This window comes from Panthera tigris, chromosome B4 (genome assembly GCF_018350195.1).
Source record: "Panthera tigris isolate Pti1 chromosome B4, P.tigris_Pti1_mat1.1, whole genome shotgun sequence".
NCBI classification, from domain to species: Eukaryota; Metazoa; Chordata; class Mammalia; order Carnivora; family Felidae; genus Panthera; species Panthera tigris.
The window spans coordinates 137,376,571-137,404,559 of record NC_056666.1 but is presented as its reverse complement, the minus strand read 5'-3'; the positions used below and the strand labels follow the sequence as shown (position 1 = coordinate 137,404,559).

General features: G+C 57.5%; 1 protein-coding gene across 1 annotated transcript in view; it reads left to right on the top strand.

Moving 5' to 3' along the window:
- Window positions 1-27,989, top strand: part of CELSR1 (cadherin EGF LAG seven-pass G-type receptor 1) — a 138,304-nt gene that overhangs the window by 68,884 nt on the left and 41,431 nt on the right. Inside the window, exons 3-7 of the mRNA XM_042993550.1 lie at window positions 2,456-2,678; window positions 7,366-7,481; window positions 7,864-7,952; window positions 26,238-26,395; window positions 27,431-27,594. Of these exons, the coding sequence (XP_042849484.1) occupies window positions 2,456-2,678; window positions 7,366-7,481; window positions 7,864-7,952; window positions 26,238-26,395; window positions 27,431-27,594 (750 nt within the window). The remainder of the gene's footprint in view (window positions 1-2,455; window positions 2,679-7,365; window positions 7,482-7,863; window positions 7,953-26,237; window positions 26,396-27,430; window positions 27,595-27,989) is intronic.

Below are 27,989 nucleotides of genomic sequence, written 5' to 3'. Positions count from 1 at the left end.
GATTAGCGTCCTCGCGAGAAGAGACACCAGAGAGCTTGCTCTGCACGCACGTGAGCACAGTGGGCTCCCGGGGACGGGCTCTCACCAGGTGCTGGGGTGGCCGGCACCTTGACCGTGGACTTACAGCCTCTAGAACCCCGAGCAATGAATGTCTGTTGTTTGAAGCCACACGGTCTGCGGGTATTTTGTTAGTCAGCCCGGTTGGCTAAGGCGACGCCTGGGGATCCCAGTGACTCCTGGGCTCCAGGAAGCTGCTGTCGCTTGAAGGCCACTGTCCCCGCACCACGGCCCCTCCTATTAGACGTCTCTGGAGGTGTGTGATTCACATCCCTTCGTACTGGTCTTGTACCAATCTAAGAGCACGGGCATCACTAAGGGAAAATGGATGGATATGACTGTCTGCAAATACGACATCTCTGTGTGGCTGCAAGTATGTAAACCTCAAGCCAGGAGGGAGCAGCCACAGAAACGACAGAGGAGAGTTGATTTCCTTCGTTTCTGAGGAGCTGATAGGAAAACATGCAGAGGAATTACCGGGTGGCTCCAGGGGCAGCAAATGCACATTGTCAATAAAATGCAAAGAGATCCTGGGGGCGCCTGGGTGGCTCAGTCGGTTGAGCATCCGACTTCGGCTCAGGTCACGATCTCGCGATCTGTGGGTTCGAGTCCCGCGTCGGACTCTGTGCGGACAGCTCGGAGCCTGGAGCCTGCTTCGGATTCTGCGTCTCCCTCTCTCTCTGTCCCTCCCCCACTCTCACTCTGTCTCTCTCTCAAAAATAAATAAACATTACAAAACCCCAGCACAGATGTATATTGAAAGTGATTTGCAATAGAAGAAGCTATAAGCTACATACACGCCATCAATAATAGAGTAAGGAACGTTAGTGACTGAAGCTTTGATGGGTCCTCTAGTGGAATTCTGTGCAGCCAGTAACGAGGGGCGGAAGCAGGTGCACTGACAGGAAAGGACTCCAAAGAAAGTGATTCGTTCCTGAGGACGTGCAGGAGACCGCTGAGGGCTTTTACTGCCCTGACGTGTTTTTGTACAGTGATGGGGGGGGGGGGACAGGGGTGCAGATGTGAATGTCATACGTTCATTTTGAAAGGTGTTCATTTAGCGGCATGCGGGTAACTCAGTCAGTTAAACATCTGACTCTTGATACTGGTCCAGGTCATGAGCCGAGGTCTGTGAGATCAATGCCCGCATCAGGCTCTGCACTCACAGCACAGAGCCTGCTTGAGTTCTCTCTCCCCCTCCCTGTCTCTGCCTCTCCCCTGCTTGCATACACGTGCTCTCTTTGAAAGATAAAGAAATAAACATTTCTTTGAAAAGGCGCTCATTTAAAGTCAGTAACTGGTGTGGGCGTCTGGGTGGCTCAGTCGGTTACGCGTCCCACTCTTGATCTCAGCTCAGGTCTTGATCTCAGGGTTATGAGCTCAAGCCCCGTGGTGGGCTCCGTGGTAGGCATGGGGCCTACTTAAAAAATAAATGAAATGAAATGAAAATCAGTAACTTGCAAAGAATGTTGGCGGGAGCTGGGGAGTGAGTGTCTGCTCTTTAGAAGCTCCTGTCCGTCCACAGGTCTTGGCGGGGTGCTGGTGGCTCCCTGTGTGTGGCAGAGGCAGGCTGGGCCGCGGGGTTGGGCCGCCCTCCCCGTCCCTGGAGCGAGCATCAATCGTCCCGGCAGACCGCTGCCGGCTGCCAGCTCGGGATCCACCCCAGCCTCCCAGAGCGTGTCCCCCCTGTTGGCGAGCGCGGGGACCCTCCCCGCCGGCGGGGTCTGACAGGCCTCTGGAGCAGAGGCAGTCTCTCTGGGGAAGCCTCCGGGACCCTGCTGTCACCACGGCGGGATGTGGGGACACAGTGGCGCCTGCCCTTGGCGAGCTCCAGGCTGGCGAGGGGGCCAGGCGGGATTACAGACACACCGGGGGTCCGGCGTTGGCCACGCTCTCGGGGCAGTGCGAGGGGGCGCGCGTAGGGCGGGAGGCCTCCCGAGGTGGTGGCCCTGGGCCCAGCGTGCTCCCTGCGTGCACCCCGGTCGCCCCCTCTGTTCTGACTGTGTAGCCGTTGCAACAGGCATGGTTGTGGGAGGGGGCCTGGGTCCCCCCCCCTTATTCGCATCATGTCTGGATGATTCTCGCAGAAGAGAAGGCCCTGCTGGGCTAGCGGGGTGTAGTGTTCACCCCTGCACGTTCCTCTGTCCCCCGAGCGCGGGGACCCCGGCAGGGCTGGGGCAGGGATGGGACCTCTGTGGAGGAGCCCCCTGGGGTGTTTCCGGGGAACTGTCCTGGGATCGCCCCCCGGGAGCGGGATGCCACCACGCGGGACGACTGCGACGCGGTCCTCGGAAGGCCCCGGGCGCTGCGGTGTCTACGCGCTGCACGGAGACGGCCGCCCGCGGGTCGGGTTCCGGGGCCGCAGGGTGACCTCTCCCCCGCCCGTCTCGTCCCGCAGGAGAGCACTGCGAGGTGAACTCGCGCTCCGGCCGCTGCGCCAACGGCGTGTGCAAGAACGGGGGCACGTGCGTGAACCTGCTCATCGGCGGCTTCCACTGCGTGTGCCCCCCCGGCGAGTTCGAGCGGCCCTACTGCGAGGTGACCACCAGGAGCTTCCCGCCCCGGTCCTTCGTCACCTTCCGAGGCCTGAGACAGCGCTTCCACTTCACCGTCTCCCTCGCGTGAGTGCGTCCCGTGCGCCCCGCGGGAGAGCGCCTGGTGCTGCAGCAGCCGTCTCCAGGGGACAGCGGGGCGGCGTCCGGGGGCCCTTTGGTCACAAGGGCAGAACTTCAGGACGCCAGCAGCGGGGGGAGGGGGGCGGGGGGGTGGAGCCCGGCCAGAAGCCTGCCCTCGCTCTTCTCGTCCCGCTCCCTTGCCGATGACGCTGGGGCGGCCCTGGCGCCCAGAGGTGGGGGGCACGGGGCCCGGCCGGCCGGGCCCCGGGTCGACTCAGCTTGGGTCCGAGAGCTGGGCAGCCGAGGGCAGCCGCCTGTGGCCTCGCCTGTGTCGAGGGTGCAGGTGCTCCTTTATTTCTGTGTACGTTTCTGCAGAAGTGGGGTGTATTTTATGTGTGGTCGTTTGTGCCCCTGTTGGGGGCCCGTAGGGTGGCCTCCTGGTGGGGACGTGGCACCTGTGCCCTTGGAGCAGACATCTGCTCCCTGCCGGCTGCCCTTTGAAGACGGGCTCCTCTCCGGGGGTCCTGCCCCCCCCCCCCACCAGGCGAGGGGTGCAGTGCAGCCGACAGGCCCTGGGGGGCGCTGGTGGGAGCTGCAGCCCGGAAGAGTCGGCTGTGAGGCCTGGTCTTTGCGGTGAGTGGCCAGACATGTGCCACCGTGGCTCCAGCCCAGTGGAGCCTGGTGCAGCCGGGAGTGTGGGCTGGCTTCTTCGGGGGAAAGACCGTGAGCACAGTGGGCACAGGGCAGGCCAGGCCTGTGGGCAGGAGCTGGGAGCCGGCCTGTGCCGTCTCGAGGGCCGCACGGTGCGTTCCCAGCGCTGAGCGTGGTTGGGGCCGGTGCCCTCAGTTTGCTTCAGCTCATGCTTGTTGAGCACCTGTTATGCCAGAGATGCTCTGGGTAACGGGTGAATCAGAAAGACTTTAGACACATCCTTAGGGATCTTCAAGTCCAGTGGGAGGGACTCCAGAAATGAATGCTGGGAAAGGCTCCCTGATTATGTGGAGATCCCGGGCAAAGCCAGCTCTGGAGGGCTGGGACGCCGGACATGTGGTTCAGGCTCCCCGACCTCTCCCCCGGGAGCCCCTCTCTTCGGAGCTGCCTGAGGCTCAGGGCCCACCTTGGCCTCTGCCCCCACCTCTCACCCTGTCGCATCCTATGAGCCCCTTGAGCCCCCGTCCTCCTGTCCCCTGTTTGGCCGCTTCGCTTCTCCCTTACCCGGCCCCAGCACCTTGGCCTCATCCTCTCTCCCTGGTGACCTGGTGTGACGGCACTGGATTCGTCAGCTTGGCCGGAGTCAGCCTGAGTCCCGTTGGGCCTGCCTCCTGCCACACGGGGCTTGAGTTATCAGTGGGTTTTCTGCACTGTGGCTGGGACCTTCTCCCCCTAAACTGGTTCTCCACGTAAGCTCATTGGTCGGGGGTGGGAACTCAGGCCCGACTTCCTGATCCTGATTTTTGTCCTGATTTCAGCTCGTTTATCATGCTGAAGTCTCCAGGGTGGGTACCCTCCCTCTTTGAAACCTTTAAATCACTGCGCAGGGTCCCTGGCTGCCACTCCCTGCTCTCAAGCTCCCGGAGAGCCACGCCTGTCACCACCGTGCTCTGGGGAGGCAAGACATGGGGCTCCGCTTGGCCCTCCAGGCCTGGATGGCTGTTTTCCTTTGACTGTAAAGGTGGTTTCGAGGCTTGGGTCACTTGGAGTCCCATAGTTCTGAGGCCGTTGCCTGTTTTATTTGGGCCATGGTTCCACCACATTCTGTAGAAAGGCCGATGAGGGTCCCTCCCTGGGGCGTGGCCTGAGGGCTTGGGGCGCAGAGGAAGTGTCTGGGGCAGCTGGCCCTCAACGCCGACTGCCGAGCTGGGCCCTGGGTGCCGGGCCCTGGATCCTGGCTCTCTGCCCGCTCGGGATGCCGGGTCTCTGTCCTCAGCCCGTAAGACCTGCACCCAGAAGGCCCACCATGTGGGCACAGCCTTCCAAACTGGGGCTCTGCTGTGGGGTCCCCAGCCACTCTGTGCCCCGTGTGGCTTGATGTTTAAAACATCACATCCTGTGGGCGTCCGCCCTCCCGATCAAAGGTGTTTTGGGTCTCCTAGCACGTGTTATCCCTGGCCTGTGACGCGTGGTGGTTGGGGGCTTGTGACTTTGACGTCCGCACAGCCATGGCCCTCAGTCACGTGCTGTGCCCCGACCACCGGCAGCGAGTGAGCTGCAGGGAGGGGGTCCCTGTCGGACGCTGAGCTGAAAGGGGACCAGAAATGCCAGTGCCGGAGGCGGGCAGGCCCGGAAACCGACAGAGGAAGTCTGTTGGCTCCAGACTCAGGGAGAATCTGAGAAATGAAGCATTTGATTAATGTCCGGGTAACGTAATGTGATTGATGTCCGCTTGCTTGTCAGATTTGGTGTCTTTAGCTGATTCCATTTGCCAGCAACTTACGGGCAGTTTGCCGTACGCGTGGCCACGGCCAGGGCGTCAGGGCGCTGCTGAATCAGTGAGGAGTTTTTTAGGGAATGACTTCGGAAGCAAAAATCCCGAGAAGTCCTCCCAGAACTTGAGCAGAAAAGCAGCTACGCTCTGGGGGCCGTGCTTCGGGGGTGGACACCCCGTGGGAAAGGTGGAGCGGGGCGCCTTCCTCCTCGTCCTCCACCCCCTGCCCCCCCATCCTGTGTTCTTGGCCTCTTCCCCGGCCCCTCGCCGCGTCTCCGTCTCTGTTTCTGGTCTTTCCTCCTTGTCTTGCCCTGTCCAGACCTTCCCCTTGGCCCTGGGTCTCTTGTTCGGGCTCTGTGTCCAGCGGGAGACCTCTGGGTGCCAGCTCGGGGCGGCGGGGGGCATGCAGGGCCGTTGGACACGAACACCTCGTACCGACCCCCACCTTGGTCCAAGGAGAAACCCACGGCAGAGCCGCCTGCCCGGCAAGGATTAGGCGTGACCCAGGAGTCTCCGTCTTGTCCATAATCCGTGCCCTTCTTCTGCCTGTTTCCCCCCAGACCCAAAGCATCCCCTTCGCTGTGCGGGGGGTTTTCTCTACCATGTTGTAAACGGAGGGGGAGGCCACAGGGCCCCTCACCTGTGGACGAGAACTGTTTGTTTTAAGGAGCTCAAAGGAAAGGCTGAGGTCAGATGCCCGAGGCAGGGTCCGACACTCTTGCTGCTTGAAAACAGATAATCCAACCTTGAATCAAAGGAAATAATTTCCCCCACTTAATCTCCGGTGAGACAGACATCGAGCTCGCTCAGGAAACAGTTCCCAGGTTCCTATAGGAGACGTTCTAGGTTCTCTGTAACCAGGGTGTCGGGAGGCACCCCAGGTCGAGCTGGCCTTCTTGGGACCCCGGGGTTGGCTGAAAGATCTCTGAGAATGTTTACGTCTTGTTGACATACGTGGGTTTTTTTTTTTTTTTAATGTTTATTGATTTTGAGAGACAGAGACAGTGCAAGTGGGGGAGGGGCAGGGAGAGAGGGAGAGAATCCCAAGCGGGGCTCGAACCCACGAAGCCATGAGATCATGACCTGAGCCGAAACCAACGGTTGGATGCCTAGCCGACTGAGCCACCCAGGCGGCCCCAAATAAGTGGTTTCTAACTCTTCAGAGGCTTGAAGTCGGGCAGGTCTGTTCAGTTTCACCCCTCTGGTTTCCAATCATGCTTTCATCCGTTCATTTGTTTGTTAGCACGTCGTTATTAAGCATTTATATGGACCAGATCCTGTTTGGGGCTCCAGGATGCAGTAGTGAGTGAGAGTCAGTTCCTTCCCTTAAAGATCATAGCTCTTACACACGAATAAGTAAACAGCATAACTTCAGAAATAGACTAAGTGATGTGATAGATTTGAGCGGGTCAGGGCACCATGTAGATGGAATGAAGTTTACAGAAAGTGCAGTCAGTGTCTCCTGAGAGATCTGCGGAGCCAGGGAGGGTTGTTGGGGGGGGAGGCAGCAAGTGCAAAGGCCCTGGGGCAGGGAGGGGGTAGTGTTTGGGAGCGCAGGGTCGTGGTGAAGACCAGGGACAAAGGCCCTGAGGCAGTCATCACCATCAGCCTCCCTGCGTGGGTGGTATTGCCTTGAGGAACGTGCACAGGGACGTTTCCAGTAACAGAACATGCACCGCACGTGTTTCTTTTTTTTTTTTCTTCTTCTTTTTTTAAAGTTTATTTATTTTTGAGAGAGAGAGAGAATGGAAGCAGGGGAGGCGCAGAGAGAGAGGGAGGCACAGAATCAGAAGCAGGCTCCAGGCTCCGGGCTGTCAGCACAGAGCCCGACACGGGGCTCGAACTCCCCACCCGTGAGATCATGACCCGAGCCAAAGTCGGACGCCCACCCGACTGAGCCCCCCAGGCGCCCCTGCACCACACGTGTTTCTGTTCACACGCCTCTAACTGGTGCAGTGGCTGCGTCGTCCTCCTAGGACACGGTTCAGATGTCCTCTTTTCCTGTCCTCCCGGCCGTGGAAACCAGATTCCTCTGTGGTATCTGCTTTGCTATTCCCAGAAAAGAACATCGCCAAGCAGGTTTTATGGGTCGTCGACTCCTGATGAGAAAAATGAGTTTCCCGGGGACGAGAGTCTTTCCTGAGTTGGTCCCCACGCTCTTGCCCTCTGCCGGCTGGGCGTGCCGCGTCGTTCCCCTACCCCCGGCCGTCTGCGGCCCCTCGGTGCCGGGCCATTCGTCCTGTGACGTGCTTCTGCTTGGCCCCACAGGTTTGCCACCCAAGAGAGGAACGCCCTGCTGCTCTATAATGGCCGCTTCAACGAGAAGCACGACTTCATCGCCCTGGAGATTGTGGGCGAACAGGTGCAGCTCACCTTCTCAGCAGGTGGGGCCTCCTCCCCAGGAAGGAGCCGCTCTCTGAGCCCTTGACGGGCACCCTGTCGCTTGAGACCACCCTCGTCCTTTGCAGCACCTTTAAGTGTGCTCCCTGCCCGTCCCCTGGTCCTGTTGGGGATCTGTCCTGTGGGGGGAAATGCAGAACGCACGAAGGTGTTCATGGCGGTGTTATTTATGATGCTGAAAAGACGGAAGGCCCGGCTCGGGGTTCCAGACATTGGGGAACGGTTGGGCATCTGATCTGTAGATTGAAACTATTTAAAGAGCCGTGAAGCACGTCGTCACCCACGTTGTTGGAAGAGAACGTCGATCCAGGCTGTGTCGTCTGTGGCCCGCTAACCTGTGCTCTCTCTGGACTCCCCCACCCGCAGGTGAGGCCACCACAACGGTGACCCCGCAGGTCCCGGGGGGCGTGAGTGACGGGCGCTGGCACTCGGTGCAGGTGCAGTATTACAACAAGGTAGGACGGGGTGCCCCCCCCCCCCACCGCTTCCCGCCAGCCTGGGCGACCAGTGGCCGGGCCCCAGCAGCTCTTCTGTCTGAAGTCATTTATTTATTTATTTATTTATTTATTTATTTATTGTTTTAATTTTTTTTTTTTAACGTTTATTTATTTTTTTGGGACAGAGAGAAACAGAGCATGAACGGGGGAGGGTCAGAGAGAGAGGGAGACACAGAATCAGAAGCAGGCTCCGGGCTCTGAGCCGTCAGCCCAGAGCCCGACGCGGGGCTCGAACTCACGGACCGTGAGATCGTGACGTGAGCTGAAGTCGGACGCTTAACCGACTGAGCCACCCAGGCGCCCCTGTCTGAAGTCATTTATACTCCGAAATTATACTGGCTGAAAAAGTTCTTTAGGAAGTGTTTGTTGAGGGTCTGTGTAAGTGTCCCCAAGCCCCGTGCTGGGGTCGGGGAGACTCGGGGACCCCCAGAGGTCCCCCTGCAGTGGAGGGAGGCGTGGAAAGAGTTTCTTCATTGCGGCTGCTTTGGCTCGGGTCATCGCCGGTGGCTGCGGTGGCTAAAATTGCAGGCCATTCAAACACAGCTCCAAAGCCAAGATTGTCCGTTCGTACCCGGATGTAACCCGAGCGTCAGGAAGGTGGAGGAGATGATGTGGAGGTGTGGGCAGTTTTGGTTTTGTTTTATTTTGCCGTTTCCTGGCTTGTAAGGAAAGAGTTCATCAGAACTACCTCACTTTCCATGGCTGTAGCGTTTGGGAGCCGCTTTTCTCTTTCCTGGGAAACTCCAGGGCGCCTCCCACCGAGGGTGGGCGAGAGACAGCAGCCTTCTCTTGGGCACAGATAATGAGACTTGCGCCCCTGTGTCCCGGGGGGTCAGGAGCCCCCGAGGACGGGGCTGTGCCCCGTGGGCCTCTGTGTCCCCATAGCTCGGGGCACGATCCCTCCGAGCCCAGGGAGCCTTCTGCCTGCTTGAATCTGCTCCAGCCAGCAGGACAGACAGGTGGACAGAGACACGCCCCCTGGTTTCCCCATTCATGTACTCTGGGTAGCTTTCCTGCGTCCAACAGCGATCATGGGGGCTGAGCGCCAGCTAAGGGTGCAAGCCGGTCAGAGTGGGCCGAGGGGACCCCCCAGAGCCCGTGCACCTGGTGCAAAGACCGCGTACCTGGTGCATTTTCTTTCCTGCCTGTGTGGGAACACACCTCCCCCACCAGACCCGGCTGAAGGCTTTTGGCTGCGGGGCTCTGCGGGCCGTGGCGTCCCCGTCAGAGTGCCTGCACGTAGCGAGTTCTGGAATCTGCCGATGGCCCAAACAACAGTGTGTCACAGTTGGGCGGGGTCGGGACCGCCGACTTGGCTGCCCCTGCCCGTGCCCTACTGCACCATCCCTGGCCGCCACCCGCACATAGGGAGCACCCACCAGGGGCCTGCCTGCCGGCAGCCAGCTGGTAAACACCACAGCCAGGCAGCCCCCGGCACGTCCCGGAGGAAGGAGCCTCCCTCCAGGAGGCACGCAGAGGTGGGTCCCCGGCAACCCGCCCCTTCCGTTCCCAAGGCCGGCCTTTCAGCAGCAATGAGCCGCTGAGCCAGACCCTCAGCGCCAGGATTAGGCCTTTCCTTTCCTGGAGCTCAGCTGTTTCCTCTCTTGCCCGAGGTTATTCGATGGAGGGAACCCAGCAGTTTTCACTTCTATCTTAAGGCCTCCTTTGTGGGGTTTGCGGGCCACACAGTCGGGGAAGTGTTCGCAGAGATGATGCACCTCTGTCTAGTGGGGGGGGGGCGGGCGGGTATTTTTTGTCTCGCTGCCCGAGGCTCTTCGCCAGATGCAGCAACGATCTGAGTGGCCCACGGCCAGGGGTAGGCACATTTGTTTGCAGGGGTGAGAGGGCTGCCCATCCCAAGGCAGGACGCCCCGGGATAAGGGGTGAAGGCAACCCAGAAAATGGACCCTAGGGGCTGGTTGTTCTGCCCTCTGGCCTCTTGTTTTGTGGTCCTCGGCGAGGCCTCACCTGCCCCTGCAGAAACTCCTGGAGCCACAGGTCTCCCGAGCGGCTCAGCCACGGGCCCCTCACCTGCGCTCCATTTACAAGACAATGTATCTGAATAATTCAGGGCAGTCAGGGAGGGTAGAATGGTGGAGAGTCCCGCCCCTCACTCTGGTTCACACGCCCTCCCTCCTGTTTCTCCCAGGCGGGTCTGCTCTGCGTTGCCTGCGTGGGAACCCCCTGGCCCCCACGGACCCTCCCCACGTCTGCAGGGGGCGTGGGGGCCTGGGAATCCGCCTGGGCCGTTTTATCAGGCAGGAAGCAGGGAACCCTCAAACAGGACGGTCCCAGCAGGGCTTATCCCTAAAATAGGGTGTGGGGCATCCACGAGGGCTAGTGTGGGACCCTGGACTGGTGGCCGCAGCGGGGCTGTGGCCGTGGCTCCCCTCAGGCCTGGAGGAACAAGGGGACGGCAGAGCCCAGAAAGACAGAGTCCTGGAGAGAAGCCACTTACATGGAGCAGTGACCTTCCGCGGAGGCTCTCCTGACAGCTCGCCCTGCCCTCCCCCTGATCTCCTGTTGGGCTCCCATTGGCCAAAGCCAGCCAGAAGCCAGACAGAGCAGGCCCTTGATAAGGTCGTAGGGTCAGCCTCCCACGCAGAGAGCAGGCAGTCAGTTTACTTTTTCTCCGCTTGATGACGTTGTAGACGAGAAGGTCTGCAATTCACCTTCCGTGAGAGGAAGGTACACTGGAGTCTTTTCTGGAAAGGTGTTTTCAAAGCAGCCTCTTTGCACAGGCATGTTGAACTTTGTCAAGCTCGGCGGAGCCCTTCCCGCACCCCCCCACCGCGGAGGTTCAGGGCTGGTCTGGACTGTTTGTGATCCTGACTCCTGACTCTGTCGCGGACGTGCATTGTTTCCGAGGCCCTCTTGGAGGATAAACGTTTGCACCGCCAACTCGCAGAAGAGCAAAGGCACCTGATGGGAGAGGTTTGCAGAGTATTTGGAAATGACGCCTTGTTCCAAACTCGGGTTTGGCCGCGGGGTGGCTGCGGGGTGGGGAGACTCAGGCTCCCTGTGGAAACGGCTCTCAAGTGGGCGTCTCATCTCTTTGCTGTTCCTGCGGAGGATTCTGTGCAAGGGGGCACTGGGTCCCTGAGCACGGGCCTGCTGTCGTGCTGGGTGTCTGCAGGGGTCACATCGAGGCCCCTCGCCGTGCCCCCGGATCCCTCCGCCGGGGCTGCGGGCATAGACCCTTGTTAATGAGAGGTTTAGGATGGTCCTGGGGAAACCAGGACGGCTCATGTCCGCCTTGACCGTGGCATCAGGGGGTGTCCGCCCAAGCCAGCTGTGCGCCCCGGGAGCCGGCATAGACGTGTAGACTGGAAGACACGGACGTGCCAGGGGGGCGCGCTCCTGGGACACATCAGGCAGGGTGGCCTGTTTGGGGCATGGGGCTCGAGGAGAGAGTGGGTGGTGGGAGTGGTGGTCAGACAGGGCCAGATCGGCTGGGGGTTTTGACGTAGGATGAAGAAGGGGTTGAGGAGGACGTGAGGCGTGTTACGCAGGTGTCCGCACCTCGGGACTATTGACGCCTGTCATTAGCGGCTCATTCTTTGTTTCCGAAGGGTGTTGAGCAGTGCCCCTGACTTCCATCCATTAGGTGCCAGCAGCACCCCCTCGTTGTGACAACCAGAATTGTTTCTGTCTATTGTCAGGTGTCCCCACAGGTGCCTCAGCAGGGGAACTGATGCGTTGGCCGGCCGTACCCGCCTGGATGGGACGGTGGAGTCCCTTGAGGCTGGGCTGGCCACACGGTCCTGGGTAGGCTTGGCCCGTGCTGGCTCAGGGGCCGTTCTGAGATGATGTGGGCTGCCTTTAGTAAGCGAGGAAAGTATTTTCATCAAGAAAGGAGAGCTCGAGTTAAATGGAAACCCCCTCCAGCATCAGTATTCTCTCCTTCTGATTGGGCAGAGCATCCAGGTGCTTGAGATTTCCATGACCTTGGGGAAAGGGGCTGCTGGGTGTCGTCAGGACCCTGCCCTGTGTTTCTGGAAGTCACTCATAAGCTCTTGGGTCTGAGCCGCACATTAACCTCCAGGAATCTCGAAGGGAGTGGGTGATGTGCGGGGCAGTGCAGAGGAGTGACCCCACATGCTGCCCCCCTGGGCTCGGGGTGGGGGTCTCCCTCTGCTTCACGGAGTGCTCCAGAAAACCCAAGGGTTTCTGCCCAGAGTCTTGTGTCAGGCTGGTTTTGATGGGAGCCCTCCTGGGGGTCATTCCTACAGACCCCCTGTGGTTCAACTGTGTGGCCGTGGGGTTGTGGCTGCCTGGTCTCCCTGATCACTCCTTGTAGCCCTTTCTTCATGCCGTGTGTTCACTCACCAATACGTGGAGCGTTTATTGAGTGTCTACTGCATACCAGGCACTGTTCTAGATATGGGGACGTACAGAGCACAGAAGGGGTAAAAGCATCACCTGGGAGCTCCTGTTCCAGAGACGGGGGAGGGAGAGGGAAGAGGGAGGAGGAGGGAGGGGAGGAGAGGGAAGAGGAGGAGGGACAGAGAAGGAGCAGTGAGCACCTTCCTTGAGCTGACTCTTCTGGACAAATAGGCCTGCATGACCTCACCCCTCCCCACCCCTCCAGCAAGCACTGGGCCAGGCAGGGGAGGTGTGGGGCTTGTGTTGTTTGGGCTAGAGCCCCGCAAGAGCCTGTCCTTTTGAGATGTCTCCAGAAGGGTGGAAAGCGGCTGTTAATAGAGAGTGATAGTCATATGCTGCTTTCTGAAACGGTGCAGATGTCAGCAGGTGTTAACTGTTGTTTTTTATGAGAAGGGACACGTAGTTCTCTTGTCCAGTCCGACTTAGGGAAGCGGAGAAGTTATTTGGCAGAATAGAGGGTGGTGTAGCCGTGAGGAGGAGCGAAGTCGATTTCTGCGTGCTGACGTGGAAACGATCTCTAAGAATGTCGTTCATGGGTTTAACAAACACACTGAAGGCCGGGTTGTAGACCGCACACTTTTTAATCTCAAATTGCGAACTTTCGGGAGAATCGCAAAGTTAAAGTTAGAACTCATATTCCCTTTGACCAGATTCCCCAGTTGTTGACATTGTTCCACGTTTGCTTTATTATTTTCTACCCCCGCACACATAGCCTCATATTTCACCTGCTGGTCTGAGCACCCTCGATGCTCACACCTGTGTCAGGTGTCACTGTGCTGAGTGTCGGCTGTGTTCTAATTCCGTCAAGCTCTCCAAATGTATACGTTTTCTTTTTGCTAGAACAAGGAATTCTCTCTTCTTTCTGTTTATTTATATTTGGTATGGTTTCACAAATTCCTGTCTTACTCAATGGACCATAATCTATCCTTTTCATTAATTCGATGTTCAGATTAGTTCTTGTTTGGCCCGTGTCTCAGATTTGGCAAAAGGGACACAGGTGTAAGGGCCAGCTGTATCTAGCTCCGGCCTTTTGACTCCCCTCGCCGTTTGTATTAGTGCGCCTTTGCTGGTTGGCACAGAAGGACGTTCCAGGCTTATCTGGTCCTCAACCCCAGCCCTGGAATCAGCCATTTATCCATAGAACTCTGGATTCTTTTTGCGATAAACGGCATTTAGAAACCAAGATTCGGGTGCCAGGTGTGCTTGGTGCTGCCGGGGTGTGTCACTCTCTATTTCTTTCACAGGCAGAGCTGGGACGTGTGTCAGTGTGTAGTTGTGTGCGCACAGACTTGTATGCACACACGGAAGTTCACGTTTGTTTCATCTCTACTTGTTGAAACCCTCAAATTCCATCCAACGTAGGCTCATTCTAGTGTTTTCCTCTTTCATGTTTGTAACCCTCTTCTCTCAGTGAGAAACCTGTTCCCATTAGCCTCAATCTGGCCATCTATTTTCTCACTCCACCATTATTTAAACAATGTGCTGGCCCACTAGGCCACCACCTTGCAAGCCGCTCCCTCCCTGGGCCTGACTGTACCACTGACTCCAACAGGTGCCAGGAACAAGGGGCCTTAATGGAGATTTGGCTAATGTATCAAATTATTCAGAAAGTAGAGGAAGGAAAGAAGGAAGGAAGTTTGTTATAAAACTTGTGAATTTGTAGGCAATGAAAATACAAAATGCCAAAATATGCAGGATGCAGCTAAAGCAGTACCATGAGGAAAATTCATAGCACTGAAAAAAATATCAGAAAGAAAGTCTCAAATCAATAATCTAAGCTTCCACCTCAAGAATCTCCAGTAACAAACACACTGAAGACCTGGTTGTAGACCACACACTTTTTAATCTCAAATTGCAAACTTTTGGAAGAATTGCAAAGTTTAAATAAGAACTCATTCCCTTTGACCAGATTCCCCAGTTATCGACATTTTTCCACGTTTGCTTTATTATTTTCCACCCCACCCCCTTATGTCCTCATAGTTCACCTGTTGGTCTGAGCACCCTTGATGCTCACACCTGTGTCAGGTGTCACTGTGCTGAATGTCAGCTGTGTTCTAATTCCGTCAAGCTCTCCACACGTGTGAGTTGGCAAAAGAAACTCAAAGCAGGCAAGCAGATGGAAGCAAATAATGAAGAGCAGAAATCAGAGGAGTTGAAAATAAAAAAATACAGAAAATCAATGAAACAAAGAGCTTTGGAAACATCAATAACACTGATCACCTTCTAGCCAGATTGACGAGAGAAGGGAGACAACACAGTTCCCAGTGTGAGGAATAAAACAGGATATCAGTACAGACCCTGCAGACACTGGTGGTTAGTGGAAGAATTCCACACGCAATCCTCTGTGTGTGCATTTAGGACCCAGACAAAACAGTCCAATTTCTCAAAAACGCAGGCCACCACAACCCACCCGGTATGAAATAAAGAATTGGACCACCTTGCTGTTCAAGAAATGGAATTTGTCATTTATTAAAGGAAATTTTTTTTAACGTTTTATTCATTTTTGAGAGAGAGAGCGAGAGCAAGAGTGGGGGAAGGGCACAGAGAGAAAGGGAGACACAGGATCCGAAGCAGGTTTCAGGCTCTGAGCTGTCAGCACAGAGCCCGACGCGGGGCTTGAACTCATGAACCACGAGATCATGACCTGAGCCGAAGTCAGATGCTCAACTGACAAAGCCACCCAGGCGCCCTTGGAATTTGTCATTTAAACACTCCCCAAAATGAACCCTCCAGGCCCAGATGGTTTCACTGGTTAGTTCTACCAAATGTTTAAAGAATGACACCAATTCTATACATCCCTTCCAGAAAAATAGAAGAGGAGGGGACGCTTCCCAGGTCACTGGGACATTAGTAGTAGTACCCTGATATGAAAACCAGATGAAGACAGCGCAGGACACCAGAGGCTGGTGTATCTCATGACCCCGTGCAGCTCATGTCCCCATGGAAGCCTGTACATGGCATGTTCACAGCAGTCCCAGACTGGACTCTGTGGGTGAACGGTTAAACGGACTGTGGTGCGTCCCTTGCGTGGAATGTGGGCTGTGACTCACGGTTCTTGCAGCAAAGACACATGATGAGTGACAAAAGCCAGCCTCACAAGCTTAGGTACTGCATGATCCCATTTACAAAATGTTCTGGAAAGAACGAAAAGGACTGAATTGGAGAAGAGAGTCGTAGTTTTCCGGGGCCGAGGTGGGGGCAGGAGGGACGCAGGTGTGTCTGTGGAAGGACCACAGGTGGGGTCCTAGTGGTGATGGAACATTCTCCATCCTTCTGTGATAGTCTTCTACTGTTTTGCAAGATGTTTACCGTTGGTGGAAACCGGGTAAAGGGCACATCAGATCTCTCTCGTTATTTTTCTCAGTTATGTGCATGCCTATGACTATCTCAAAATAAAATGCTCGACTAAAAGAACCTTGAAAGATATGGGGCACCTGGCTGGCCCAGTTGGTGGAGCCTGTGTCTCTTAATCTTGGGGTTGTGAGTTCAAGTCCCACGTTGGGTGTAGAGATTACTTTAAAAAATCTTTAGGGGCACCTGAGTGGCTCAGTCAGTTAAGCGTCCGACTTTGGCTCCGGGCAGGATCTCACGGTTCATGGGTTCCAGCCCTGTGTTGGGCTCAGTGCTGACAGCTCAGAGCCTGGAACCTGCTTCGGATTCTGTGTCTCCCTCTCTTTCTGCCCCTCCCCAGCTCGCACTCTGTCTCTGTCTCTCTCTCAAAAATGAATAAACATTTAAACACATTTTAAAAAAATAATAAACTTTAAAAGTACTTTGAAAAAAATATAAATATGTGCTGGCATATGCATATTTTTTTTCTGAAGGGTATCCCCCTAAAAAAAAAAACAAAAAAACCCCAAACCCATCAACAGCATGTACCAGAAAACTTCTGCTAGGTCACAAATCACCGTAAAGCATGGTGTCTTAAAACATCAGATGTTTATTATTCCTTGTGATTCTGTGACAGAAGCATTGGCTGTGGCTCTTTTGTAAACAGCCTACCACATGCTGGACAACTTTGGGGAGAAACATGATGAAAACAATATGTTTCGTGTTCATTTTGTACCTTTCTGTGATTTTTTTGTGTGTTTTACACGTTCTAAATTTTTTTTTACATTTATTTATTGTTGAGAGACAGAGAGAGACAGAGCAGGAGCAGGGGAGGGGCAGAGAGAGAGGGAGACACAGAATCCGAAGCAGCTCCAGGCTCCGAGCCATTGGCACAGAGCCCGACGTGGGGCTCGAACCCACAAACCGTGAAATCACGCCCTGAGCCAAAGTCCGACGCTTAACTGAGCCACCCAGGCACCCCCGTGTTTTACGTGTTCTTAAGAGTATAGCAGGAATGATGGGTGATGGGACTACGAACCAATTTTGTTTTCTTCCTTTTAACTTTCTGTTTAAAAAAATCGTTTGATTTAGAGAACGTACGAGACAAAGAAGCCAAAGTTTTACAAGTTTAGGAAAACTTCTGCCGAGGACATCAAGGTGGGAGACGAGAGAGGCCAGGTGGGGCTCTGTTGTCGCCGCCCCCGCACGGGGGGGGGGTGGCATCACACTGGCTTTGCTTCTCCCACGGACAGAGCTGCACAGTGACGTGTGGTTAAGGTTTACTCTGGGCAGGGTCACCCCGTTCATCCCGAGCCTCCAGTCCGGAGTTTGGCTGCTTTTGTTTCCTCTCCGGCTGCGTTTCCACGGATACAGCCAGTTTCTCGGGGACCGGAATGGCCTCCGCTGTGTCAGCCCCCGTGGGTAGTCGATAAATCTCGAACAGCCATGCTCGCATAACAGGTGCATTCCACTTGCCTATCAAATCAGAGGGCAGTGTCTGTAACCACGTTGTCCTTCATCTGGTCCTGGAGGGGTCGTGCCTCCCAGGGACGCCAGTGGGTGGAGAGAACAGTGCCCTGAGTGGCCTCTGGGAGGGTCCAGGTGAGGTGAGGGGCCCGGCCTGCGGGCGGCCCAACGGCTGGAAGTCACCTGCTTCTTCTCCAAAACACGGCCTCGGCAGATGGCAGACAGCCACCTGCTGTGGAAACACACCGATTCCCCGGGACACGCACAGCCCCACCCTGGGGCTTTTGTGTCCACGGGCTGTGTGGAGAGCCCACCTCCACCCGGGCTCCTGGTCGCGTGGCGGTCACTGTCCTGCACCTGCTGCCTGCCTCAGCCCTCCATCCGTCCCAGCTTTCCCGGGCGTCCCTCCCCCCTCCCGGGCTTCCTCCCCTTTTTTTTTTTTTTTTTTTTTTTTTTACCTCTGCCCCCACCCCCCGGACGAGGACATTTACCGACTGGGGTCCACACGTCCACCCTTGAAGGAGGAGGAAACTGAGGCTCAGAGTGCGGCCAGGAGGGTCAGGGCTGGGGTCCAGGGGCTCTCACCCACTCGTGGGCTCTGCCTTCTGCAATTTGGATCAAGGGCTAGCACAGATTCCCCGACCCTGGGGGCCTTGGGAGAAGCCAGGGGCCTGTGGGGTCTCTGTGCTGCTGTCTGGACTCTGGGAACTGAGAGGGGCCTGTCAGGGTCCCAGCAGGAGCAGACAGGGCTTTGCAGGAGTGCGTGTGTGTGTGTGTGTGTGTGTGTGTGCACATTTCCCATAAGCCCTTCTTCTCTGTCTGAGGTGGCTTTTTGGAAAGGTGACCTGTGGCCTGTAAATCCGTGCATTCTAAGTGACCTGGTCATTGCCGAGAGCTGTCGTCCTTTCTCTCCTGGGAGGAGTGGGTTGAGCGCAGAGCCTGCCCATGGGCCCAGGTCCCCTTCTGCGTGTGGTCCCAGCAGGCCCGGGTGTGTGGATCCCACCTGCGGAGTGGCATGAGCTTCTTATCTAGTGCCTGAAGGTCCCCCCAGTTCGTGTCGAGCAAAGCCCCCAAGAGAAGGAACGTTACCCCAGCTTTTTAAGAAAGTGCTGTTTAAACTCCGGGGACCCCAATTTTAAGCCCTCTTATTTGTCATCGGAGAAAAGACCAGCCTCCGAGCAGATCTGCACAAACTCCCTGGCTCCCAGAAAACCCGGGGGGCCTGCTGGCCGAGCAGCGGGGGGACCTGCCCCCTGCCAGCAGGGACCGCAGCGGAGGCTCCCGGCCCCCTCATGGACCCCAAGAGCTTTTGTCTGGTGAAGGGTCGGGCTGGTGAGCGGCTGGCACCGTGCCCCGTGGATCTTTTCCAGAACAAAAGTCATCCCCACGGAGATCAGGGGTCCTCAGGAGATGCCGATTTGTATAGAGTGCCGGGCACGCAGGCCGCCTTCCAGCCTTTGGCTCCCACGTTCCCCCGCGTGTTGTGCGTCCGTCAGAAACGCACAGGGTTCCTTTTCTACCTGGGGCCACAATCGTGCGTCAACTGGAGTTGACCACCTGCCCGAGAAACAGAAGACTCTGGTGTGATGTTTTTTTTTTTTTAATGAAACTCCAAAGCGAGCAGCGGATTCTGACGTTTGTTGAAAATCTTTTCTTCTTAACGCTCCCCAAACAAGAGGAATCTGCTGGCACAGTCCAGCACGTTCTCGGAGAGCGAACAAAGGAAGGACCCCGGAGCTCTGGCCGCTCCGCGTTCAAGCCCTGGAGAAGAATCCGAGGCTTTCCCTGGAGATGCGTTCACGTGCAAGCTGTTGACTGCTCCTTTCTTCTTCAAAGGCGTGAAAAGAAGTTTGCTGTTTTTTTTAAAACCACAGGAAAATATACAGAAGCAAAAACACAGGGAGAACAGCCATCTGCGCGGTTTTCTGGCTTTTCCTCCCATCCTCGCCCAGCAGCGCGGCAGCCGCGAACTCTGCGTAGCGCCCCCTTTGCGCCCGGGGTGGTGCCACGGCCTTCGCGTTCATTGTGCGTTTCGTCCCACGAGGGAGGCGCTGTTTTCACCCCTGTTTCACAGAGGGGCCTGGCGGGCAAGGCGGCCAGGTGACTTTCCCCAGCGGGGTCAGGATGTGAACTCGTCGGGGGCTGTGGACGCTGCTGTCCCGTGTCCCCCGCCGGCCCCAGGCCCTCCCAGCTGGGCCTCACGTTGGGGCAGCCAGGCCAGCTCCAGGTACCCTCTGCAGAGGGGTTCAGGTCCACTTCCCCGTTTTGTTCCCCAGTGACCCGAGAGCGGGTAGCTGGGAGCTTTGCGGCTCTCCGGGAGGAGCTGCCCGGCTCGGACTGGTACGTAATCCACACCAGGTCACTAGCAGGTGAGGGAGTCAGGAGCGCCTGCCCCCTCCTCAGCCTCACTGTGGGCAGGAACTTGGCGGCCAGGAAGTGACCTGCCTGATGTCCCATCAGGCGTGCAGGCAGCCATTTGCTGCCCGTACCCTGGTGGGGGGATGCTGTGTCCCCAGGAATAGGTTTCCGGCATCTTTACGGGAAAAAAGCCCAAAATGTCTGGCCTTTTTTGTCCTTAATATATAGATATATATTTTTAATTTTTTAATGTTTATTTTTGAGAGAGAGCATGAGCGGGGGAGGGGCAGAGAGAGGGAGACACAGAATCGGAAGCAGGCTTCAGCCTCCGAGATGTCGGCACAGAGCCCGACGCGGGGCTCGAACCCACAAACCGTGAGATGGTGACCTGAGCCAAAGTCGGATGCTCAACCGACTGAGCCACCCAGGCCCCCCTGTCTTTTTGTCCTTAATATTCAACTCAAGAAGTATATATTTTACAACTTAATTTTGGGAGAACTCGGAGTTTCGGCTGGCAATTTAGTCGACTTCTTAAAGCTGCTAAACAGGCCCCAGCCCCCCCCCCCCCATTGCCAGGGCAGATGAGGTGGAACAGGGGAGTGAGCCGTGGCTTCGGGGCTGCCTCCAGGCCCTGGGCCGCTCACACCGGCCCCACGAGGGGAGGCAGCCCGGTTGTCGGCAAACAAGCCATTTTGTCCTCATGGAGACGCCGAGACGTGTGCTGAGGTCCCAAGACGCCTGGCCGGTTCTGCCACCTTGGGGAAGCTGGTCTAGTCAGTGTCGCTCTTGGGTTCCTCGCACGTTTCCGTGGCAGATCCGGGGCGCAGGTGAGTCCGCTCACTGTGCCTGACGTGGCCGCGCCCTGTCGTGGGATTCAGTACGAGTGGGCACGCGAGGTGACCGCAAGCGGCTGGAACGTCGGGGTGAAGCCGCCGGGTCCCTTAGCCTGTCCTTCCCACGTTCCCCCACTGCCCCTTTCCTGTGCACTGTTGCACGTGAATCCCCGTAGGCTGGTCAGCAGCACTGTCCTGGGGTCCACAGCTCCCGTGTGCAGGCCTGACCAGAGAGCAGGTGTCCTGGGAGGCGGTCCTGGCCCGCCTGGGGGGCAAGACCCAGTTCACACCCGCGTGTTACGGGCGGAGCTGAGGCTCGCAGTCTGGTGGTTGAGCGGAGTTCATGCAAAGCCCCGTGGGGAGGCTCCTTAGGAATTTGGTGTGGATCCTGGAAGCCTGGGCCGGTGGGGCTGTGTTCGGCAAGCCCTCCCGTCCGGTCTGAACCTCGCTGTGTTTGAGAAGCGACGGCGGGGTACGCGTCCGAGGCTGCGTTTTGACTTCTCGCGACGTTCCCACAGCCCAGCCGCGTGTGAATTCTCTGGTGCAAATTTCGGTTGGTCGTTTCTGACACAGAGCGGGAATCCACTCCGTTCCCAAGCCCGGCCGCTCCGGGTATCTGGTTTCGAGGAGCCCCCCGCGCCGCCTTCCCCTGCAGCCCACGTTTGAAACCGAACCCCACTCGCCTCCCCGATGAGGAATTGTTTGCAGCGGGTTAAAAGGCTGTAGAAACGTGAGCGCTTTGTAAGGACCAGACGCTTTTGTACACGCAGGCAAATCTCCACCGGCGGCTCTAGAGCATCTGGAAGGAAGCGTGGGGGAGGGTCTGCACCCAGCGCAGAAAATAAATTGAAGGGAAAGGAAGAGGGACAGGACCCTAAGTGGTGACTTCGGATTGACTTATGAGAATCGGGAACCTGGATCCACACGGAGGTGCAGAGCCTTTTGGTTTCAGGTCCCGCCCAAAGCACACGGCAGCCCTATTGGTTTTTCTCAGTTGGCGGCAGGGGCGGGTACGACGGGGTCTGTGCTCGCGGGCCCCGATTCCACCTGCCCCGTGGCCGCCTGTGCACACGGAGCGCTACAGCCATCCCCATCCGCAGGCCCTGCTGGCCGGCGTGTGTCTCCAGTTTGCCTGCTCTGCTCGGACCCTGAGCGTCCAGGCCTGGCTCCTACAGGCGTGGGGTCCTCCGGGCCTGGCCGGCCGCCCCGCCGGGCAAGCCGAGCCCGAGAAAGAGATGGGGGGACGCCAGCCTTCGCCCGGCCTGTGTCCAGCCCCCTTGGCTGTGAGAATCATTGGCACGAGGTGTCTCTATTTCCCGGGTGTTTTACTTCTGTGCAAACGGGTGGCACACTTTTAACAATTCTTAGGAGTATCCGGGGCCGTTCGTTTTGTCTTGTTTCTCTTGTCCCTGTGCGCCCTTCTGCGCGCACAGAGTCTCGGTGCGCTCTCCTCTGCCTGTGCCAGATCCCCGCGTCAGCGCCCCGAACGAGCGGCTCAGACTGCTTTGTCTTTTTCAAACGCGACAGGTGGACGCGCAGAAGTAAGCCTGGTGCTTCCATGGCCCTCCGAGTTCCTTCCCACCGGGGATTCCGTCGACGTGCCGGCCGCGCGGGAGGGGACGCGCGTTGTCTTCCCCGGGCGAGAACAGATGACCTGAGCCCAGATCAGATACACCTGCTGCTGTCTTTGTTCCGCTTCTCCGTCCTGCCCCGTCACGGCTGCCTGTGCGGTGACGTGCGCTCGGCCCACCCCGACCGAGCGCTTTCCCTCTGTCACTGCGTTTCCCTGCCGGTGACCGTCTCCGCAGGAAGGCCACGCGCCGTCATCCCCGCTTTAGACACAGAAATGGGGATGGCGCTTCCCAGAGGTCGTCCAGGTAGAGAGTGGCCACGGGGGTCGAGGAGGGTGGAGGCCCGTCCAGAAAACTGGCCTTTTTTCTTGTTGAGATGAAACTCACATCACATAAAATGAACCGTTTTATTTTTTTGAAGTTTAGTTTTGAGAGAGAGAGGGAGACACAGAATCCGAAGCAGGCTCCGGGCTCCGAGCTGTCAGCACAGAGCCCGACGCGGGGCTCGAACTCACAAACCGTGAGATCGTGACCTGAGCCGAAGCCTGACACTCAACCGAATGGGCCACCCAGGCGCCCCCCCAAAATGAACCGTTTTAAAGTGAACAACTCGGGGGGCGCCTGGGTGACTCAGTCGGTTGAGCGTCCGACTTCGGCTCAGGTCACCATCTCACGGTTTGTGGGTTCGAGCCCCACGTCGGGCTCTCTGCTCTCAGCACGGAGCCTGCTTCAGACCCTCTGTCCCCGTCTCTCTCTGCCCCTCTCCCCACTCATTTTCTGTCTCTCTCTCTCTCAAAATGAAATACACTTTAAAAAGTAAAATAAAATAAAGAAAAGTAATAATAAAGTGAACAACTCCGTGGCACTCGGTGCATTCGCAACGTTGTGCAGCCCGCTGTCTCGGTCTCTCCCACTTCCCCCCAGCCCCCGACCCCCCGTGCCTGCTTCCTGTCTATGGACTTGCCCCTTCTGGGCATCTCTTGGAAATGGAATCCTACAACAGGGGGCCTTGGTGGCTGCTTTCCCTCGGCATCATGTCCCGGAGGTTCATCCGGTCGGTGGCTGGTGTCAATTCTTTGTTCGTTTAAGGCTGAATCGAACTTCCGTGGAATGGAGAGGCCACGTTGTGATTATCCGTCCTTCTGTTGCCGGACGTTTGGGTCGTTTGTGCCTTTGTGCTCCCGTGAGCAGCATTACCGTGAACACCAGTGGGCGGGTTTTTGTCGGGGTCTCTGTTTTCAGTGTCTCGGGTCTGTCCCCAGCAGCGGGCGTTGCCAGGTCCTTTAACCTCTGTGTGTAAGTCGTGTGTCTCAAGTCCCCTGCCGTACGGATTTCCTGTGCGATGGCCACTCCCCGTGCTCTCTTGGTGTTCTCCCGCCGGGGCTGACCGTGCGGTGGCTGTCGTCACGTGCGTTAAGCAGACTGGCGGGCGTGTTAGGTCGCTGTCCCTCGTGCTGCGTGTTCTGGGGCAGCCTCGGGAGGGGCGGGATGGTGGGGTTCTCCCGGGCACTTCACTGTGTCTCCCCTGCTGGCCCTTTCAGTTCTTAATCTGAGAATGTGTGGTTCTGTGGCCGAAAGGGCCATCGCTTCTGACCTGACGGCCCCTGGGTCCGGGAGCAGGAATCGAGAAGCAGGTGTTGGACGATGTTTATTGGAGACTGTCTGTTCTAAAAGTCGCACTTGCTGCTTTGATGAAGTAACACCAGGTTTTGAAATCTCTCTTTTTTTTAAGCTGATTTATTTATTTTGAGAGAGAGAGAGAGAGAGAGAACAAGAAGGGAGGGGCAGAGAGAGAGGGAGACACACGATCCCAAGCAGACTCTACGCTCAGCACAGACCCCAACGTGGGGCTTGATCCTATAAACCGTGAGATCATGATCCGAGCTGAGATCAAGAGTCAGACGCTCAACCGACTGAGCCCCACCAGGCGCCCCTGAAGCCCGTCGTAAGGGTGGGCTGCTCTAAATACCAAGGTTGATTTTTGCAGGAGGTGGAGGGGGGAGTCTTTGCCTCGTTTTCCCGCCCATCCTGCGTGGATCCTGGAGCTCTGAGCCGGTTTGCGGTTTTGCAAACAGGAGCTCTGCCTCATTAGAACTTTGCAAGTGTAAATGCCATTTTCGTCTCCAGAGAAGTCTCCCGCCCATCCCCCCAAAATGAAGATTATACGTTAAAGATAACTCAGGGCCACACAGCCTGGGGACGGTTCTTCCCCAGGGATGGCAGCTAACACTTAAGCGTCCTATAATAGGCACTTGTGCCTGTTTTCCAAAGCGGGCTGCTGTAACAGAGCGAGCAAGCAGATTATTTTTTATACTCATCTGACTTGAATAACCAAAAGCGAAATCTTTAAGGATGGAGCTTATCAGGTCTCATGATCATCAACTGGTGTAAAAGAAAGTGAAGAAGCTTATCCAGGAACTAGGATACCGGGTGGCATTGGATTTACCGAAGAAGGCTTTCCAGGAGACTCGTGTGTCTCATTTAATGTCATTCTTGATGTCGCTGTAACATAGTGAGGACAGGTATTCTAAGATTTGTATTTCTTAAAGACAGGGAAACTGAGGTTCAGTGACAGGCCTTGTGCAGTCAGATGGTTGGCCAAGAGGGAGTGGTAGGCTTCCCCGGCATCACCATGTACAGTGGTGCAGGCTGTGCACTGCCCAACTTGGGACGGGGTTGGGGGGGGCACCACCAGGGTGAACAGGGCACCCCCTGGCATCACACGGTGTGGCCACCTGGCTGAGCTCCTGTTACCAGCAGCTTCTTTGTCCTGCCTTCTGGTCCAGTGTCCCCCATCGAATGGATGCTTCTTTATTCCTCTGAAAACCTGAAGATTTCTCTTGGCATCCACTGTGTCGTTGTTATTTTCCTATTAAGAGGTACAGAGGTGATTTAGTTAACCATCTATTATGTTTACAGCTCCTCGTTTCCAATACTGTTGTAAAGAAATACAAGTTTGTATCGTCTTCTAAACACAAGCGGATCCCAGAACTCTCAAGTGGGGACACTGGGCCTGTTGGTTTTGGGGGTGATGGGAAGGATTGCTGGGGGCTGGAGAAGGCGTGTGTCTGTGGGGAGGAGGGAGCCGTGTGCCCACTGGGAGGCCTGGTGGCGCTACGCGGACCACCAGCCACCCATCTGTCTGCGGGTTGGACAGACGGGGAAGGTTGCCTGGCCCAGCCCGTACCAGCCCTCTGGCCACCTGCTGTATTTCTGGAACTTTGAGACCGCACAGTCACGTTGTCAGGCTCCCGGCCTCGCGCTGGAAGGATGTCCGAGGGCTGTCTGGGTGGACGTGCTCAGTGTCCTTGAGGGACAGGCCAGGAGACCGGTGGGGGACGCCCGGGGACAGGGGCGGGGCCGGCTGGGTGTTACTGTCACTGGACACTAACCATAGCTTCCTTGAGAAGGGAACCTGCTTCTTCCAGAAGTGAGCCGGTTACCCGCCAAGTCACCGATTCCAGAGGAATTCTTGTAACCAGCCCTGGGTGGGGAGACTGTGTGTGAGGCCTGCAGGGACGGCCGAGGGGGGAGGCTTAGGAGGCAAGTGGGGCTTGGCCTCGGGGCATGAAGGGTGGTTGACTTCGGGGCCAGTAAAGGGCATGGGAGGGTCACTCCGGGACGAGGAGAGGCCCCTGGGCCCAGGAGTGACCGGGAGCACCCGGGGGTCCACGCTCCAGGAACATGGAGGGGTGAGCAGGAGCCCGCTCGGGAGGCGTGTGGCCGAGGCGTCCCAGGGCTTTGGCTCTGGCTCTGGCTCCTGTAGCAAAATACCACAAACTAGGTGGCTTAGGAAAACACAGTAATGGAGGCCAGAAGGCCGCGGTCACCGTGTCCGTAGGGCCCAGCTCTGTCAGCGGGCACCAGGGGAGGGTCCCAGATCCCGGTGGTGCCGGGGAGCCCCTGTGCTCCTTGGCCTGCAGACGCAGCACTCTGTCTCTGCCTCCGTTGCCACATGGCGTCTCCCCGTGTGTCTGTCTCTGGGCCTGCCTTATAAGGTCACCGGTCACATCGGATCAGGGTCCCCCCTGCTGTGGTGTGACCCTGTTTAGCTAATTACACCTGCAGACCGTTCATTTCCAAATAAGAGCACATTCAGAAGCTCTGGGAAGGACGTGAATTTCAGGGGTCCCCAGTACAGCCGCTTTGGGGGAACTAATTTAAAACAAGGCCGTCCACACGTGGCCTGGCCACGTCCTCATCCCCTGCAGACCGGAGGCATGTGCTGGCGCTGGTGAGCCCACCGCGGGCGCTTGAAGGGGACACACTCATGCCTTCTGTGCTTTCTGTTCTCACAGCCCAACATCGGCCGCCTGGGCCTGCCCCACGGGCCATCTGGAGAGAAGGTGGCCGTGGTGACCGTGGACGACTGTGACACGGCCGTGGCTGTGCGCTTTGGCGGCCTCGTCGGGAACTACAGCTGCGCTGCCCAGGGCACACAGAGCGGCTCCAAGAAGTGAGCATCCCCGGGGCTTGGCGGGGGAGGCCCAGACAGTCACCCCCTGTGACGGCTGCTCCCAGCAGGGTCGTCCAGGGCGGGACCCTGAGGCAGGGCACCGGGGGCCCCAGCGGCCTGGCAGCCCCCGTCCAGGCTGGAGTCAGATTCCCTCCCCTTGTTTGGGGCACCTTCCCTCTGACACGTTAGAACCTTCTAGAATAAGTCCTCTCATCAGTTCTGCCGAAAGTAATGGCCAGACCAACCCCGAACGGCCTGGCTTGTGACGGCTGGCTTGATGACCCCAGAGACTGTGGGATCCCTGGCCTCGATCCACCAGGCACGGGTCCCTGCGGTCCGGTGTTGGGTCAGTAAACCTCCCTCTGGTACGTCCCGGAGGTTTTCTGTGGATCATCCTAACTCGGAAGCCCAGACAGCCCTAAGGCCAGTTTTGTGATGCCGGCCCCACCAGCCTGAGCTTTGCTCCTTCCTAATTGCGTTGTGGTGGAGTATTCAAGAAGCTTTCGGCGTCCACAGTTGGAGGACCCGATCCGTGCTGGGCATGGGGAATGAAATATGCCTGTTTCCCCCCACCCCACCCAGCTGGGCCCATTGTACCGAGAAGAAAGCTGTCGCCTGGAGACGTTAGACCCCTTGCCCAAGGCCACCCCGCTGCTCGCGTGGAACCAGGGCTCTCGTGTGCTGTGACCTCTTTAAGGTCATCAGAGCCTGGGGGGAGGGGTAGTGCCACGATTTGGCATTGACTCGTGCCTGCTGGGCTGCGTGTTTGGCTTCGACTGGCCCAGGCAGTGGGTGGGACTCCCGTTTGCCCGGCTCTGATGCAGGTTTGAGGAGTCTGAGGCACAGAGAGACGTGAAAGCCAGTGGTGGCCCCAGAACCGGGACCTGCCGTGTGTGGTCTGACCTGTGGGCTGCCCGCCTCCCCTGTTCCCCGTTCAGTTACGGACGTTCAAGTTGATGGGTGTGTCTGGCGGCCACCGGGATGTTACGGCAGCTTCAGGGCCCCCGACGCTGCCTCTCACCTTTGCCCCCGCAGGTCCCTGGATCTGACCGGCCCTCTGCTCCTGGGAGGCGTCCCCAACCTGCCCGAAGACTTCCCCGTGCACAACCGGCAGTTTGTGGGCTGCATGCGGAACCTGTCCGTGGACGGGAAGAACGTGGACATGGCCAGCTTCATTGCCAACAACGGCACCAGGGCAGGTGCGAACGACCGCCGGGGCGCACGGCCGGGCGTTGGTGGCCTCCTCCACGTCCTGGGCAGTGACTTCTTCCTAGAGCTGACCACACCTGTGTGCAGCTAGCGGTGGGCCGGTAGGAGGGGGGCCCGGGCTCACGGATGTGCTGCTCTTGGGGCCCGGGCGTTTGGGGTGCCTGTGACACCGCCGGGCTGGGCAGGGCACTCGGTCCCCCGGTCTTGAGCATGTCACCAGGTGACCCGACGTCCCTGGACACGGGCAGGGCTTCCTGTACCATTCCGGGTCTGACCATCGGACTGCCACCACAGGGTCCCGGCCTGTCCGCCTCCCCTCGGGGCTGCTGCTCACCGGGCTGCTTTCGCACCGCGGGGTTGGCGTCGGGGGCAGTGACCGGTCCCC